The sequence below is a fragment of the Carex rostrata genome, chromosome 1 (assembly GCF_964058835.1).
Source record: "Carex rostrata chromosome 1, lpCarRost1.2, whole genome shotgun sequence".
Lineage (NCBI taxonomy): Eukaryota > Viridiplantae > Streptophyta > Magnoliopsida > Poales > Cyperaceae > Carex > Carex rostrata.
The window spans coordinates 16,617,758-16,634,771 of NC_135918.1; the positions used below are offsets into that span (position 1 = coordinate 16,617,758).

At 35.6% G+C, this 17,014-nt stretch overlaps 1 protein-coding gene across 1 annotated transcript; it reads right to left on the bottom strand.

Moving 5' to 3' along the window:
• Positions 1-9,900: 9,900 nt before the first annotated feature.
• Positions 9,901-13,521, bottom strand: LOC144561300 (uncharacterized). The gene is made up of 4 exons (XM_078310332.1): positions 13,088-13,521; positions 12,643-12,801; positions 12,408-12,548; positions 9,901-12,241 (listed from the first exon to the last, which is right to left on the bottom strand). The coding sequence occupies exons 1-4, from the start codon at positions 13,464-13,466 to the stop codon at positions 9,972-9,974; spliced, it is 2,949 nt and encodes a 982-aa protein (XP_078166458.1). The 5' UTR covers positions 13,467-13,521; the 3' UTR covers positions 9,901-9,971.
• Positions 13,522-17,014: the final 3,493 nt, after the last annotated feature.

The window sequence follows — 17,014 nt, forward strand, 5'->3', positions numbered from 1 at the left end:
TAACAATTAGTATTTATGGCAACTTATTGTTGGTGATCACTAAATTTATAAAAGAATGACTCTAATTTAATTTGTTATTTGGTCTTTTATTTTTATTTTTCAAATAAAAATAAGAATAACTGAACAAGGGGAGGCAAGCGATCGATGACTTGAATTAGCTGGCAAGAATTGATAGGTTGCTTCAAGGCAGAATTATATTAGAAATTTGTAAAGGCATACGGAATAGAATTTGGAAGGAATGAATGGGCAGACAAGTTGGTTTAGATGTTTATTCTTTTTCTCTCCTGAAATTCTCTCTCCTCTCTCTCTTATCATTCCTTGTTGTTGAAAGCATTCTAGGGGCAATTATATAGTATAAAAATTTACAAAAAAACATGTATAAAATAGCTATTATGCAAACTATTAACAAAAATTATTAACTAATATTGTACCCTCACCAAACAAGTAAACAAACAAAGAACAAGATCTTTATCAGTACTTAGAATGTAGTACCAATTAAATAATTCCATAAACAACTTCATTGAAATTCTTATTCTTAAGTTGTTTAATTCAAGTTTTTTATAATGCAACCAATTGATAATTATTTGTTATATATACTACCATACTACAAAACTATTATATTGCACTTCCTATCAACATATGTTTGACCTAAAAAAAAAATGTCAAACAGCTTCCATTAGTGCTCCAAATTAATTATTTTTCTGTCTTTATTATTAGATTAAGGGGTAAATAGTTGTTGAAAAATGAATCCACCAATTTTTTTTATAACGATTTGGTTGTGCGTAAAATAAACTTAAAAAAAAAATATAAATTTGAAACATAAACACATCACAAAAATAATATATTTTAACCCAGAGGTATGGATCTAATTTTCTTTTTGACGGTTATTGGGAATGCCTCAAGGGATATTATATATGTTTTTAAATTGTCTGATGTATATATTTCTCCATTTCTATATGATGATAATATAAAATAAAAGCTGTGTTCTTTAAAACTACTTTCATAAAAAATAAAACATCGATCAAAGATTTAAATGTCCTCATCATGTGAATTAAGATAGCGGATATTGTTCATGTTGGGCCTAGTTATATGGGCCCATTAAAGCCCATTATTTTTAATACAGGTCCGAATTATCACCAAGTTTTATTTCAAAGAAGTATAATCGGCGATTTTTATTAATATCCCTAAAACAAATCAAAATTTTAAAAATGCCCCTGCTCCCAATTTTTTTTAAAAAATGCCCTGACCGCCTGGGCTTCGGGCGGCCCAAAAAAGCCTGTGAGGCGCCGGCCCAAATGGCGGCCCACAACACCAGTGAGGCGCCCCCCCATCTGGCGCCCCATGGTTTTTTTATTTTTATTTTTTATATAGATCTGATAATTTTGATTTGAAGAATTTTGTGAAGAAAAACGGATTAAAATTCATAATAAATCCAGGAATTTAAAATTCAAATACATTACTAAATAATACAGTACCGTCGAGTCCATAGAATAAGGTAACATAAAATTCATACAGCAACAACCAGTTCAAATATCAATTATACAAACCGTTACAGTTAAAACATAAAATACTACAACAACATACAATTGGGGTCTAAGCCTTACGAGACGAGGAGCTTGCTCCCTTTTTTTCCTCAGCCCGACGGACGCACGCAGGACACTCCCACGTAGTGAGACGAGCGTCGTTCAGCAGATCTGCATGCGGGTCCATGCAATTGGGATGAACAGTTTTGCCACATTTATAACAGAAGAACATATCCACCATATCTCCGTTCAGCTCACATAAGCAGCACTGTCCCCATCCAAGTGGAGGGACCCTGTCCACCCAGCCTTCCATCAGCATTTTTCTAATTGATGGATCAAGAGTGCTCAGAAATGCTTCTTTATGTTTGGGTGAAAACAATCTTTCCAAATTCCTCATCGCGTAGGCTTCAGCCGTCCAAAAATTATTAATGAGTGCTCTTTTTGCTTCACGTTCGGTTTCAGTTCTTCCTCTATTTTTTCCAACTTTGGGTGCCATTATAACTAGGGTTTGAAGTGACAGCAATTGATTAGGAAGGCTAATTATGTGCGTAATTAAATACTAACTGTACAGTAATCAACGGCTAATTAGAAAATAATTAGAAAATATATAAAAAATAATTGAAATAAATATTTTAAAAATAATTAAAAGAAATATTTAAAAAATAATTACCAAAAATATTTAAAGAATAATTTAAAAAATATTTAAATTACCTGTAGCTGTAGTCGCCCAGAAAATCGCCCGAAATCGTCCGAAATCGCCTTGAGCGCTTTCTCCCTTCTTTCTGCCTTTGAGGTGGAAGGTAGACTGATGTTGGAGTGAGAAGAGAGAGAGAAAAAACGAATAAATAGGCATCCCTAGTGGACCGCCCGTGGCCCAAGCAGTCAGGACCCTAGCAAACCGCCCCTGTCACAGGCGGTCTGCTGGGAGTGTGGGTCGCAAATAGTGAAGAAATTGTAATTCCTTGAATATAATTTCTTAGTTTGAATGTAATTACTTGAAGTATACTGTTAAGCTTTTAATTATATTGTTGAACTTTAATTGTATTGTTGAACTTTAATTGTATTGTTGAACTTTAATTGTATTGTTGAACTTTAATTGTATTGTTGAACTTTAATTGTATTGTTGAACTGTGTTATAATAATGAAATGCAAAGTGCAAACAACATAATACCAACATGAACATAAAATAAAAAAACGTAATGTCAACATAATATAGCAGTCCCATAGTCAAAATACTACAGTCAGAAATATATCACAATAAACAAAAACTCTACAATCATCATCTTCGTCTCCTTCCGGATAGAGACAACCTAGGAGCCGCTACGCCCTTGCCATGCCTGTGCGGCTGCATGCGCCTCTGCGGACTCACATCTCGGAGTGCATCCTCTCCCAAATCCTCCTCATCGTCCCCCATATCCTCATCCTCGTCCCCCGTATACATGTGCTGCGTACCTGTCCTGGCTGCCCGTGGATCAAATCCAGCAGCTGACTCTGCATTGGCGGGCTGTGTACGCAGCTCCCATGGATCTTGCTCCCAGCTTGCAGAATATGTGGAAGGAGGCGGTGCGCCAAATAATGCAGAGACAAAGCCATCTGCAGTCTGAGATGAACTCCCACCAGCCTCAAAGTCATGCTCCATCTCCACTCCATATCGTGGTCTGTGGGAGCCATACGCCTCTGCATCTGTATCTGCCGGGTCCAGCTCATTTATGCTAAATATGGGATCGGCATTCCAACGAGGTGCTCCATCCTAGATTAAAATAATGTTAGTTTTGCTACATACAAAAAACTCTGCAACAAATAATGGTATAATTGGCGACTGATCGTGCCAAGCTCTACTGCAACTCTGTATTTATTTTTATAAGCATCCCATCCTTGGGTATTCAGCACCCAGTCGTGGAACGCCCAACCTGAGTCATCAGCTGCATAATTGGAAGTTAACTGAGTTAGAACGAACAATTCAACGGAAATAAGAATATTGTGTGTGTCGTACTTTTAATATTAACTTGTAATTACCTGCAGGAGCTTGCGGCATCTCATCGCCGTAGACAGGGACTCGTTGATAATCTGGATTTCGCGGTGCAGACTGTATCTCCCGCCAATTGATGTTCTCCCCAGCATCGTGCAGCATGCCAACGAGGCGGCCTTTAAAACCGCCTGTCTCCACGATTGGTGCAGTGTGCTCGAGCATCTGGCATCCTATATATCGCCAAGCATCCTTCGCCATGCACGCCAAGCTGTGTCCAACTCCTCTCATAGCGGTCAACAGCTGCACACAACATGATTATGCCTACAGTAAGTAATCTGGATTTGCACTTTAAAATTAAAGTATGTTTCGGTTTTACTTACCGCACGAGCATTGATCGGACCCCAGGGCATATAATTGCTGGATGAATCCATCAGCCTACGTCGTAGGGTCTCGCCATAATGGCCTGTCAGGTAGACTGACGACATGCCCCATCTCTGGTACCATACGGCATATCTCAGATCCCCGGGACCAGCACCCAACGATGTAGTATCTGGCGGGCTCCATAAGTGCTGCTCCGGATGTCGAGCCCAGTTGTACTGCATGACGAAATGCTGGCTCCAGTCGACTTTAACCTTAGTGTGCGCCGTTCTGCAAGTGCAATTAATTAGAAAGTAGAGAAACAGTGGATATATTAAAGTTAAAAATTAATTAAGTAGATGGTACTTACTTGTGGAACTTGTCGGTAGCATCCTTGCCCATCAACGGGTGCTCCGGGATGAAAGCATCCAAGCCAAACTGCCGGGATACCCAATCGGGGTAATGGTACTCCACGATCCAGAAACAGACGACCGGTCCCCGATAATACCATAGATGTGTCTGCTCTAATGTCAGCGGGCTCAGCCATCTGCGCTGATACCATGCACGATACGGAAACCAATCGATATTCCCATCTCGGAGCATCTGGAGCTGACCCCGGACATAAGAAATCCCCCTGCCCCTCTCTTCATGATCGTGATGACTGCCCCATATGGCGGCGTATACGGGGCATCTGGCTGGCTCAGGGCCTCCCCAATCGGGATGCGGCAATGGTATGACTGGCCGGTTTATGGGCAGATGTGACCACGACCAATGCTGAAGCAGAAGCAGTGGTCCAAAGAGCTGTTTATTCTTGACCTGAAAATTTAACTTACAATTAAATCTGGGTGCTTCTTATCCATCCTTCAATAACAACGTATATTAATACAGACTTACCAGACAAGCATGACAGAGGCCTCTGTATAAGTGGGCGAGGACAGCTCCACCCCAGTTCCATCTCGATTCTTTCTCCAGGTCCCTCAGCAGGGAGAGGTACATCATCGGAACCGCGTCACCGCTGGAATCCTCGAACATGACAGCACCGCACAAATCCAGCACATATGCTCTAGTATACCTGCAATATAAAATAATCAATGTAAATAATTGAGACGGTTGAGCAACTACTAAGTTAATTTAAAGAGTGTAATAGTACCTCCTGACCGCCTCAATGTCTTCAGTATCAACATCTATCTGATTCTGGAAGAAGTGAGACCGGAGTGCCTTTAGAGAAATGCAGTACCCGGAATAACGAAACTCCTCCTCCTCCCCCTTCTTCTTCTTATATTTCTTCTGCAGAGTCTTCGGATCACACCCTAACAACTCCGGTATCATCCTCTGCAGCTCTGGATAGTCTGAGATGCCGCCTATGGGGTCGCCATCGATACGTAAACCCCATAAGGCGCTCACATCACCAAGGGTGACTGTCATCTCCCCGACCGGGAGATGAAATGTATGAGTCTCAGGTCGCCATCTCTCCGCTAGACCCTGCATCAGAGACACATCGATCCTACTCTGCGGCATGGTGGCAAGCTGATACAAGCCGAGGTTCAAGATGTATCGCTGCATTTCTTTGTGGGGGACGTACGGAATCTCAGACCTGCGGTGCCTCACCGTAAGCATGACATCGTCCTGTATTTATTATCAATTTGTCAGACTCAAATCGTGCATTTTTTTTAATAACTCAACAGAATGTCATTTTTTAAAGTATAAAATTCACGTACCTCAAGAGATGCCAATGAGACGCGGTGCTTAACATGATGGGTCCATAGAAGAGAACTAAATGTGTCAGGATCATGCACACCATCTGGAAAATCGGCCTGAGACGACGGATCCGCTCCAGTCGGATCCTCAAAACCCCTGCCAGTCGTATAATCATACGACGACGGGCCCTCTCCAGTCGGATCCACCGAGGACGTGCCAGCTCCACTCGGATCCACAGGATCTGCACCCTCTGCAGGCTCAGCTCGTACTCCCCACCGTCTAACTCTAGGCATACTACATTTGCCAAAAAATATTAATCAAAACATACAATTTATATAAATTTTTTTTAATAAGAAGCATATACAATTCTGGGTTTACTTTTTTAATAAGAATTGCATGTATATAATCCAAAAATAATTGTATGTAAATAAATTGCATTTATATGATGTTCAAAAATATACAATTAATTTTGTTGCATGCATATGCATTTGCATGTATATACAATTAATTTACACTTTGCATGTAAGTAAATTGCATGCATACGCATTTTTTTTTTACAAAAATTAATTTTGTTGAAAATAAATAAACTTTACAAAAAAAAATGCATATACAATTCTGGGTTTATTTTTTGGGTGTATATGCAATTTGTTTACAAAATTAATTTTGCATGTACATGCATTTTTTTTTTGGTAAACAAATGCATGCAATTTACTTACAATAAAAAAAATGAGATATAGATGCAATTTACTTACAATAAAAAAATATATATATCATTTTTAAACAAATATTGATATACTTCAAAATAATTAGTTTTACTTCAAATCTTTTATATTCATATATACATGTTTTTTATAAACTATCACAAAAATAATTTTCAAAAAATAAATATGCATATTTTTAAATCATAAACCCTAAATTGAAGTGTAAACCCTAAATTTGTAAGTAATTCACAATTGACAACCATAAACCCTAAATTTAACTATAAACCCTAAATTTAAAAAAAAAATCACAATTCACAACTACAAACCCTAAATTCAACCATATGTCATTCAAGCAATTTTACCATAAATCATAATCCTAAATTCGAGCAATTGCACCAATTCAAGCAATTCAAGCATCCAATTCAAGCAATCAAGCAATTCAACCATCTAATTCAAGCAATCAAGCAATTCAACCATCTAATTCAAGCAATCAAGCAATTCAATCATCTAATTCAAGCATCCAATCGAACCAATTCGACCAATTCAATCAATTCAACTAATTACTAACATTTCACCCTAAACATCGAATCAAACAAAACCGAATCACATTACATCATTTAATCACATTTAACCGAAACCCTAAACCCTAATCAAATCGAAAAAAAGAAAACTCACTTGTTCGATTGAGAGAGAAGCGAATCGAGGCGCGAGGTAGAGAGGGGTCGGCTCGGTACGGCTTCTTTCTTCTTCTTTCTTCTCTTTTTTTCTCTTTTTTTCCTCTTTTTTTCGGCAGAAACAATGGGGGAGAGAGAGGAGGGGCGGCTCAGATGGTGGGGTTATAGTTGGGCAGTGGGGCGCCAGATGGGGGGGGCGCCTCACTTGGCTTATGGGGCGCCAGATGGGGGGGCGCCTCACTGGTGTTGTGGGCCGCCATTTGGGCCGGCGCCTCACAGGCTTTTTTGGGCCGCCCGAAGCCCAGGCGGTCAGGGCATTTTTAAAAAAAAATTGGGAGCAGGGGCATTTTTAAAATTTTGATTTGTTTTAGGGATATTAATAAAAATCGCCGAAGTATAATGAAGCTTGCACATATGGTATATTGGGTCTGACTAACAACCCAAAAAGGTTTTGTTTTCAAATTATTCAATTTGTACTGCTATCAGAAGCTAACATTGATTAATCATGAATCATATTAAATGTAAAATTGCTGTCCTAGTGGTGAGAAATCAATATACTAAAATATTGAAGGTATGAAATGTGTGGTAGCTATGATTGTCCAATTACATGAATTAACTGTTTTTTCATGTATTACTCATCTCTCGATTATATATAGAGATTTTATTAAGGAAGGATTTCTATTTTTTCTTTTCTTAACATTAAACTTGTAACTATATATATTGACATGAATAGTACACAATAAATTTTTTGAAATGAATTATGTTATTGGAGGAAATCAAAATTAATTATTAAGAATTATCAATTTTAGTTTTAAAAAAGGGGTAATTTGAATAATTTGGACCAAATTAAAAACAATTCCTAGGGAATTTTCAGCAATGAAGAATAATGTCATGCATCCTTCATTTCAAAAAAACCGGATCCTCCTTTGCACCAAAAAAAAAAATTCAATTTCTTAACTAGAAAGAGTACGACAAGTGCCACAAATTGATTGAAAGAACCCTAGGCAACAACAAAGTCATGTGCATCAATACAATAAAGATGTTGCAAATTCTAGATGAAGTAGAGGGTTAAATGAAAAGGATTAGCCTCTGGGGTTTGGCCGGCAATCTCAAATGCAGTAAAACGTACATCTGCCCTATGGTCGAAATTCTCTCCACGCTCCAATATGATTGCCAAGTTGTGAAGTACTACTGGTTCTTAAACAACAACTACCAAACGCCGTTGAAGCAAGCTCCGGGCTATCACTAAATTGGTAATCCAGTTAGGTTTTGGGATTTTAATTTAAAGTTAGTTATACTTAAAATAAGATCCATGTATAAATTGGATTTAAAATAATAATTATTACTAAACCACTTGTATAACATATTTTGTAAAGAAAATGATAGCTTGATGCCAGTATCTTGTAGGGTTTTAGACTCACTTTGTCTGAAGCATTCGAATTCATTGTTCTTCTTTTCGATCTTTATTATTATTACGACAATGTACGGAGTAAATCAACAATTTCTCAATCTGAAGAAATTTAAACGTGGTGCCTATTTGTTACATAAAAAAAGATCATTGATATATACTGTCATTTAGAAGAGATAATGGGCTCTTAGTTAGTACAATTGTTTTAATTTTTGTCTATAGCCAAACCTTGATGGTCCTATATGCATAATATTGCACTTTATTGAGTGAAAACAATATATAATATAACTTTGAAAGGAAAAATGTGCATGTGTTAGATGCAAAAATAAAAATAATTCACAATTGAACATAAATTACACACCCAATTCACCCAATTCTCAATTGTTTCTGTACATCCTCATGATAATTGATGTTGTTTCGCCCCTATATTCTTGAAATTTAGTAGAGGTTACTATGTATATTTTTATTGTCCATTTTAAGATTAGACAGTCTAGATAAAATAATATATGATTTGTTGTAACAAAATTTGAAAGAATGGATAACCATATAGCAACTATTTAGTCAGATTTGATCAGATATAATTATGTCTTCACACCACTTTTCTTGAAAGCATTTTCACTTAAACATGGAAAATCTGTAATAAGAAAAAAATATATAGAGTTCACTTTTTAAGTGTAAACTGACACTGTAATGTATCTCTGGATGCACCCAGCATCAAGTTGTCTTTAATACTTAGTTATTTTTAACATGTAATAATGAATAATAAGATTTTTTCAAGAAAAATGAGGGTCTAGCACACATTTTTATATCAATAGGATTCGTTACACGAGGCCAGGGTAGTAACCACCAAAATAAAAAGAAAGGTTTTGCTCAAAACAGTTTGAGCTTAAATTGAATAGCAAATTTCAAATTATAAATAAACAAAATAGTAAAACATGAAGAAAGAGGGAACACAATAGTCAACAAAGAAGTGAAAAGCACATCCTCCACCTGCTGGTGCACTGGTACCGGCCTCCAGCTTGTACCAGTTCTCCAGTGGCTCGGATGTTTTTCAGAAACAAATTTTTTGAAAGAGTAGGCATATATTCTTATTCAGTATACATATTGTTGGGGACAGTTGTGGAAGTGTCGAGTTATTTCGTCGAATACCTTGCAGGCATATACCAATATCCAATCAAATGAAGAAACATGAAGGCACACAAGAAGCCAACAACAACAAGAAATTAATAACAAAAATAAAAAAAAAGAGACAAGATTTTACGTGGAAACCCTTTTGGGAGAAAACCACGGGAACAAAGTGCAAAATCACTATTACAAAGAGTCTTTACAAATACAAAGAAATAATCAAGCCATTAACACACTCTCTTACAATACTATAGACTAATTAGCTATCAGATTTCCTAGTGTATTTGAGTGAATTTGAAACAAGATAGCAAATCTTAGATATCGATGAACAGCTTGAAAAAAAAGGGATGCATGACTTCCTCACTGTCTCCACTTTTTCCCTTTTTGAATCAAAAAGGTGAACGTTATTTCCGTGAAAATAAGTACATGACCAAATGCCAGTTCCTTTTCGGTTCACGACTTCAACACATATTCTAAAATTCAACTTTCAAAACTAAAACTGAAACAAGTGGTTCTTCAATTACCCCTTCGAGTCCATGTAGTTCCAATCTTTCTCGTCCAAAGAACAACCTTGACGTATATCACATCACCATACCAGTCCACCAGAATAAACAAAGCATAACGCCAATTTTTCTTGAAATAAAGAAAGGCTATGAAGCCCCAAAAACTGACCACAAAGAAAAGTGAGAAAGAACCAAATAATATGAGAAATTCGGTGCCATTATACCTTCGGTCGTTACTCATTTCATTTGGGAAAGGCTGTGTTGTACCAAGAACGGGGACACAACTTTTCAACAGGGGAGGCCCGCAGAGATTGGGGTTGCCTTCATAGCTGCTATTATCAAATGAAATAAATTGTGCTTCTATACCTAATGTAGGACCGCATAAATCATTATATGCCACAGAGAAGGATGCAAGTGAGGTTAGTTTAGTCAGCTCTCTCGGTATTTCTCCTGTCAAAGAGTTGTGAGAGAGGTCCAAACTTTCTAATTGGTGCAAATTGGATATAGAATTCGGTATTATGCCACTTAAATGATTGTTCGACAAGTTTAATGTTACCAACAAATTCATGGGACCGATATCTTCGGGAATATTACCTACTAGTTTGTTGGAAGATAGATCTATTACATACTGGATTTGTAAAATTTCATCCCAATAGAAATCTAACCTTCTTTTTGACATAAGTTCCAATCCAAAGGTTTTTGATCCATCGCTTCCCGAGATTTTAGGCAGGAAGATATCATCCGAAATGTGTAAAAGAAAATTTGCATCACTGAAGTTCAACTCTGTTGTTTTAATAGATTCTTGAAGTTCAAACAATTTGTTCTTAATTTCGTCGTAAAAGTACATGTTTTTATCAATAAAAAAACAGGGCATGTAGTATGCTGATCCCATATCAACAATGCATGATGGTATTTGTCCCGAAAGATCATTGTAAGATAGATCTAATATACGCAAATATTGTAATTGACATATTTGTCTTGGTATATGTCCTCCAAATAGGTTTTCACTTGCTTGGAGCACTTTGAGATTGGAATCCTCAGCAATCCAAGCTGGAAGTTCTGGAAGTTCTCCAGATAAATGGTTTTCCCGAATGTCTATGATATTTATAGAAGATATATTAAGCCATGTTATCGGGAAGTTTCCAGTTAAATTGTTTTTGCTCATATCTACAATGTATAAGGCTGACTGATTAGTGCAAGTAGGTATTGATCCAGAAAGCTTGTTATCTGAAAGGTCAAGCTGCCAAAGGTCTCCCGCAGCACACATCTCCAATGGTAAGGATCCTTCTAAATGATTTCCATTTAAATTCAACGTTGAAAGTCCGGCTTTTCCAATGCAATCAGGTAGACCGCCATTTAGTTGATTGTTACTGATTTCAAACACTTGGAAACTCGTATTACAAATCCTAAAAAGAATCTCTCCACTTATATTATTATCATTTAACAATAATATTGAAGCTTGAGTAAAGTTGAAGTTGTTATTGAAAGATCCATAAAATTTATTATCTGATAGATCCAAAAAAGAGGGGATTGAAGGCTGAATCCTCAATAAACTATTATGTATATCATCAGTGAGATTGTTACTAGATAAATCTAGAGTTTGGAGATTGCTTGTTGGCATGAGAGGAAGAGAACCTTGAAAATAGTTTTTTGATATGACCAAGGACAATAAATTTGGAAGCTTGGTGGTAATGTTAGCCGTTAATTCTCCGCCAAGAAGGTTATCAGATATATCCAATATTAAGAGTTTTTCATGAGTTAAAAATGGAAGCTCAAGAGGCCCTGTGAAGAAGTTTTTGTGCAAATCTAATTTCATCAAGTTCATGTTGTTTTCCAACAACCACCACAGTACAGATGAACCCTTAGAGCTAGTATTAGAGAGGTCCAACACTTGTAATTTATGCTGAGAATACAAGAAATTAGTCAGATCACCATCAAGAATGCAATTAGCGAGTTCAAGTATGTGAAGCTGACATGGCAAATCGACAACTTCAACTCGGAAGCTAATAAATGACCTTGTTGATAGCCTCAGAACTTCAAGATTTGAATGATTTCGAAATGACCTCATGGACAGAGTCCCCACAAACTGGTTATAGGATAGGGAAAGGTATCTGAGGGACACAAGTCTATCAAAAATTGAGGGAAATTTTATTTGAAGGTAAAAATTATAGGACAAGTCAACTAGCTTAAGAGAAGAAAGATCTCCCAAACAAGGAGGAAGATTTCCAGTAAAATTGTTGAATGAAAGATCTAGTTCTTCGAGATTTTTCAGTTGCCATAGTCCTATAATATTAACAAGAAATAATATTAAATCAAATATATATTTCGAGCAAATTCTATGATGTCAAATATCTATGATCTACTGGTATAGAGATACTGTAGAAATTATAACTTATTTCCTATTGTAAAAACTAAAATTATTTTAATTTTGGATTACATTTTAAATTACCTTTTGATGTTAAATTACCGGTTAGATCATTAAACGCCAACGAAAGGGCTTTGAGAGAAGACCAATGTCCCAAATAGGGAAAACTCCCATTAAAGAAACATCCTCTTAGACTAACCACCTCCAAATTTAGTGCACTAAGCTCTGTCAGATTTTCCAATAAAATATCGGTTAAATTGAGAAAATAAATAAAATAAGTGTTATTGTTGTCATAAATATAAAAATGATTCAAAGTTACCTTTCACAGGGATATCAATATTGCCTCCCATATTATAATCCAGATAAAGCTCTCGAAGTGATGATACTTTGGTTAAGGAGAAAATGATGCTGCTAGAGAGGAGGTTGTGCGAAAGGTCTAGTATCTCTAGCTTAGTCAAAATGGACCAAGATTCAAATCCTGACGAAAGGGTGCAGCAAACATAAACAACTCATTTTTCTTTTATCAGCTTGTCAGAAAAGATTGCATTAGGAATTGCTCATTTCTTTCTTCTATTATAAACAGGATTAAACCTCATATTAATCAGTTATTCTAATAAACAAAGGGAAATATATAAAAAAAAATTAGATTGTTTTAGTTTTTACTTGTGTTGCACTTGTTCTAATAGAAAACCTGCACCAGTCATATATACAGTCGGCTGGGTATACATAATGCTTAAACAAGAAAGAAACCTGAAGATACATACCAGCACCATCCATACAATCACTTATGCCACATTGAGATAAAGACAGAGATCTTAGGTGACGGAGAGGCAAGAACAAAGTGGCATTAAGTAAAATCTCAAACTGAGTATCGAACCAGTCATCATCATCGGATCCACAAAGGTCAAGTTGAGTGACATGGCCAGTGGTTGGATCGCAGGTGACTCTTTCCCATCGGCAGCACTCCTTGCCTTCCCACTTTCCGTCTGAAGAGTAAATAGTAAAGATCATTGAAGCATTGATCTGTACAAGAGCCAACCTATCCTCTTCCCTGCACTGTACTGTGTCTGACCCACTCACACATACATTCTCCCACTGTACTAGAACCAGAATCAGAACCACTACTGACAATAATAACTTCATTGCTTCTGTTGTGTGATTCAGTGCTTGAGCAGAGTATGTGGCCTGATTTATAAGGTGGAATTAATGACCAATTGGGTAATGGACCTGTCACACTTGACGAGCGACTTGAAACTTGAAAGGTCTTCAAGTGAGATAATGAACCACTAGAGTATTATTAAGAAGAAAACACTTTTTTGGTATTAAATATATACAATGAATATCGTTATACAAGGTTTCGTCCTTAATTCGCATAAATACAGCACAAATTATTTGCACTATAAATTAGTCCAAATCATATTAATTAGTACAAATTATAGGTAAAAGCTACGTGTCAATTATTACATTCAAATTAATAGTGTATAACTTGAATTTACTGTTTCAAAAATTAAAAAGAAACACTTTATTAAATGCCGCGCTGCACTTTAATTACCATCCTTTTTAAGAAAGAAAAAGTTATTATAAATGTAACGTTTGAAGAAGTTAACTTTATATAAAGTGCAATCCATGTATATATTAACAATGAAGTAAAATTTCCATAAGATTCACATTTAAATCCGTACATAGTTCATCATTAAATACGGACTAGATTATATTTAGTGTAAATAAAGTGCAAACCAATAAATTTTGAACAGTATTAAATATATTATTATATGATTCAGATTAAATATGAGCCTAGTTTCCATTTGGAAGCGTCTTGGATGTGACTAGACAGTTGTCGTTTAAGTGGCACATCGCAATTAAGTTCAATTCACTCACATCCATTCACTGTGTTTGACAAGTCTTGGGGGCAACTGACTTCCACACAATTTTGAGGATATTTAATTAACTGTTTGGTATCATTCACGTATTCCCAATCTTCATTCAAAAAAATCATTTTGATTTCTTTAATTTCTATTATTTTTATTTTTATTTTTTCAAAATAGCATGTAGGCACGCGCACACAACCCACAATCCTGCTTCTCTGCAGGATCAAATTCCTGTTCTCCTGTGAGAGAGCTAGTGCCTGTAATTTCTATTATTAGTTATACTTTTCGGGCCGTGAGTCCTGCAATTACTTTTACTAAAAGTTAATTCTATGACTTTAACCTGTATTTATTTAGATTATTTAATTTATTCTATGTAATTTAGGTATCTAATTTGGAGTGCTAGACATTATTTATTTAACTTATCTGTGAAAATATTCTTATTTAGATGCAATTCCCACAATTTTTTCTTTTCGATATAGTTTAATATTAGTGTTATTTCACTAAAATAATTTTTTGAAGATTAACAACAAAAATAGCACTCTTTGTATTAGTCATATTCTGAATCTGGCAAATAATTTCTTCCACAAATTTGTAATGATGTTGTTGATAAGAGACGACTGACATTTTAACCAAAGACTTCAATTGCTGAATTTTCCACAGTGAAACCTACTGTTAATTATTCGACAGCCTCACAAATTTGTAATGATGTTGTTGATGAGAGACGACTGTCATTTTAACCAAAGACTTCAATTGCTGAATTTTTCCCACTGAAACCTACTATTAATTATTCGACAGCCTCATAATTTATTTAAAGTGATGGATTGACTTGGCACTTAATTGGCCTGGCCAATAATTTTCCATAGTGATGGTACTTTTGACTGATGAAAGCTACAGGAGCACTTGGCACGGTCAATAATTTTCTCTAGTGCAATGTAACGACTGAATCTGGTCTCATCCAGTCATTATCCCACAATGGCATCAGAAGTGAGCATTCCTTCGGATCCTACTTAAAAAACCCATTACCGCTAATCCGCTATTGATGTTTCAGTAACAGTGTTAAAATTGTGCAGAATAATTTCTGAAAAATAGTCAATACTTAATTTTATTATAATTGTTCTGAGGCTCATCAGTTACTGAAAAACCCAAGTTAAAAATTTACTACCGAAAATATGTCTTTCTAATTTCTAAATTATTTTTGTTTTTAATTTGGAAGAATTCATGGAACAATCAACCTAGTATCGCATCTATTTCAGTGCTGACCTATATGCTATCTACCTGGTGTCTGTTTCTCATCCGTGGCAATGAGATCGATGTCGATTTGAACTCACTGTTATCTTCTGCTACCTCTCTTGTCAGAATAAATTGTTCAGCAAAACAAAATCTTTCTCTGAATGTAGAAGTGCTTTGAATTAAGAGTATATTAGTTCATTAATTAATATTTACAATTTTTCCCCTTTTTTGATGAAAAATATAGACTAATATTTTTATTAATTAAAGCTTACAAACTGATAAACATTTAATTGTATTATAACTATTGTAGAATAATATCATTGAAAAGACTTGGGCAGGAAGTCCTGTCATTTACTGTTGAATTTTCATGATGAGTTTTGGAATTTGCTATGGATTAACGAAACACTAGTCAGCTCTCCATGAATTCACATATTTATAAACAAGAAAAAAAATAATTTATACTTCTTGGTACCAATCAAATGTTTCAAGAAAAAAATTTGGTTATAATAAACAACAAAATTACCTCAATAGAGAAGGGACTAATGGGGACATGGTTCTGGTAAATATTCAAGTTGTAACTTTTCGTGTACTATTTGAATACATTTAACATAAAAAATATTATTTATATACTATTTTTTAAATTCAATCGTTGATGAACTGGTAAATGTTTCAATTTGTTGACATAAGATTGTAAAAATGGTAGTATTGTTGTCACTTTACATCATTCCTAGTAATAAGAATGATAACAATTAATGTTAACATTTCAAATCAACTTTTTCTCTTAAATTAATTTGGGGACTGGGGAGACGCCATTCTATCTCGACTTGAAAAGAGAGTGGAGAAAAATCTTGTGGTTAATTTAAATTATTTTTTGCCAATTATTTTTTAATCATATATAAGCATTAGCATCGCTACGTCTTATTATTTATGCTATGTAATTTAGGTAACAGTACCAAAATATTTGTATGATAAGATTTAATGGCCGCTATCTTATTTGGTAAGCTACTAATAAAATTTATTTTCAAGTCACTGCTTATACTAAAATTAGTGGACAAAACCATAGAGGCTCTAAATAGATCGTCAAAGAGGTAACCGTCTTGTTTATACTAAATTAATGATTTTTTGTAAAAAGTTAGTAACCGGCTGGACACCACTGACAACAATGCTGGTGGTGAGAAAGGGGCACAGGTCAGACACTGCATTGGCCACCATCTCTTCTCCGGTGGATACAATTGTTGCTACTGTCGGTGAGAATGACGTCGATCTTGCGTTTCCTGCACCAAGCTCATTCGTTGCCTACTCGCACACTGCAATTTAGTCTGCAAACGACAACTAAATTGAGTGATGAGATGAGTCAAATAGCTGTATGAATTTTTCCCAAAATGGCTGTATGAGCTGGTTAACATTTTCTTTTGAATTTCACATGCTACCCTTTCTGGGTGGAATTCGGTACTTTCTTTTCCTTTTGAATTTTCTTTTGAATTCATTTGGTAGGAGGATTTCACTGTTTTGTGGGGTTTAGTACTTAGCTTTCCCATTTCATCCACTACCTAGCCTGCCGATCAACTCAAAAGTTTTTTTTTTTTTTTTTTT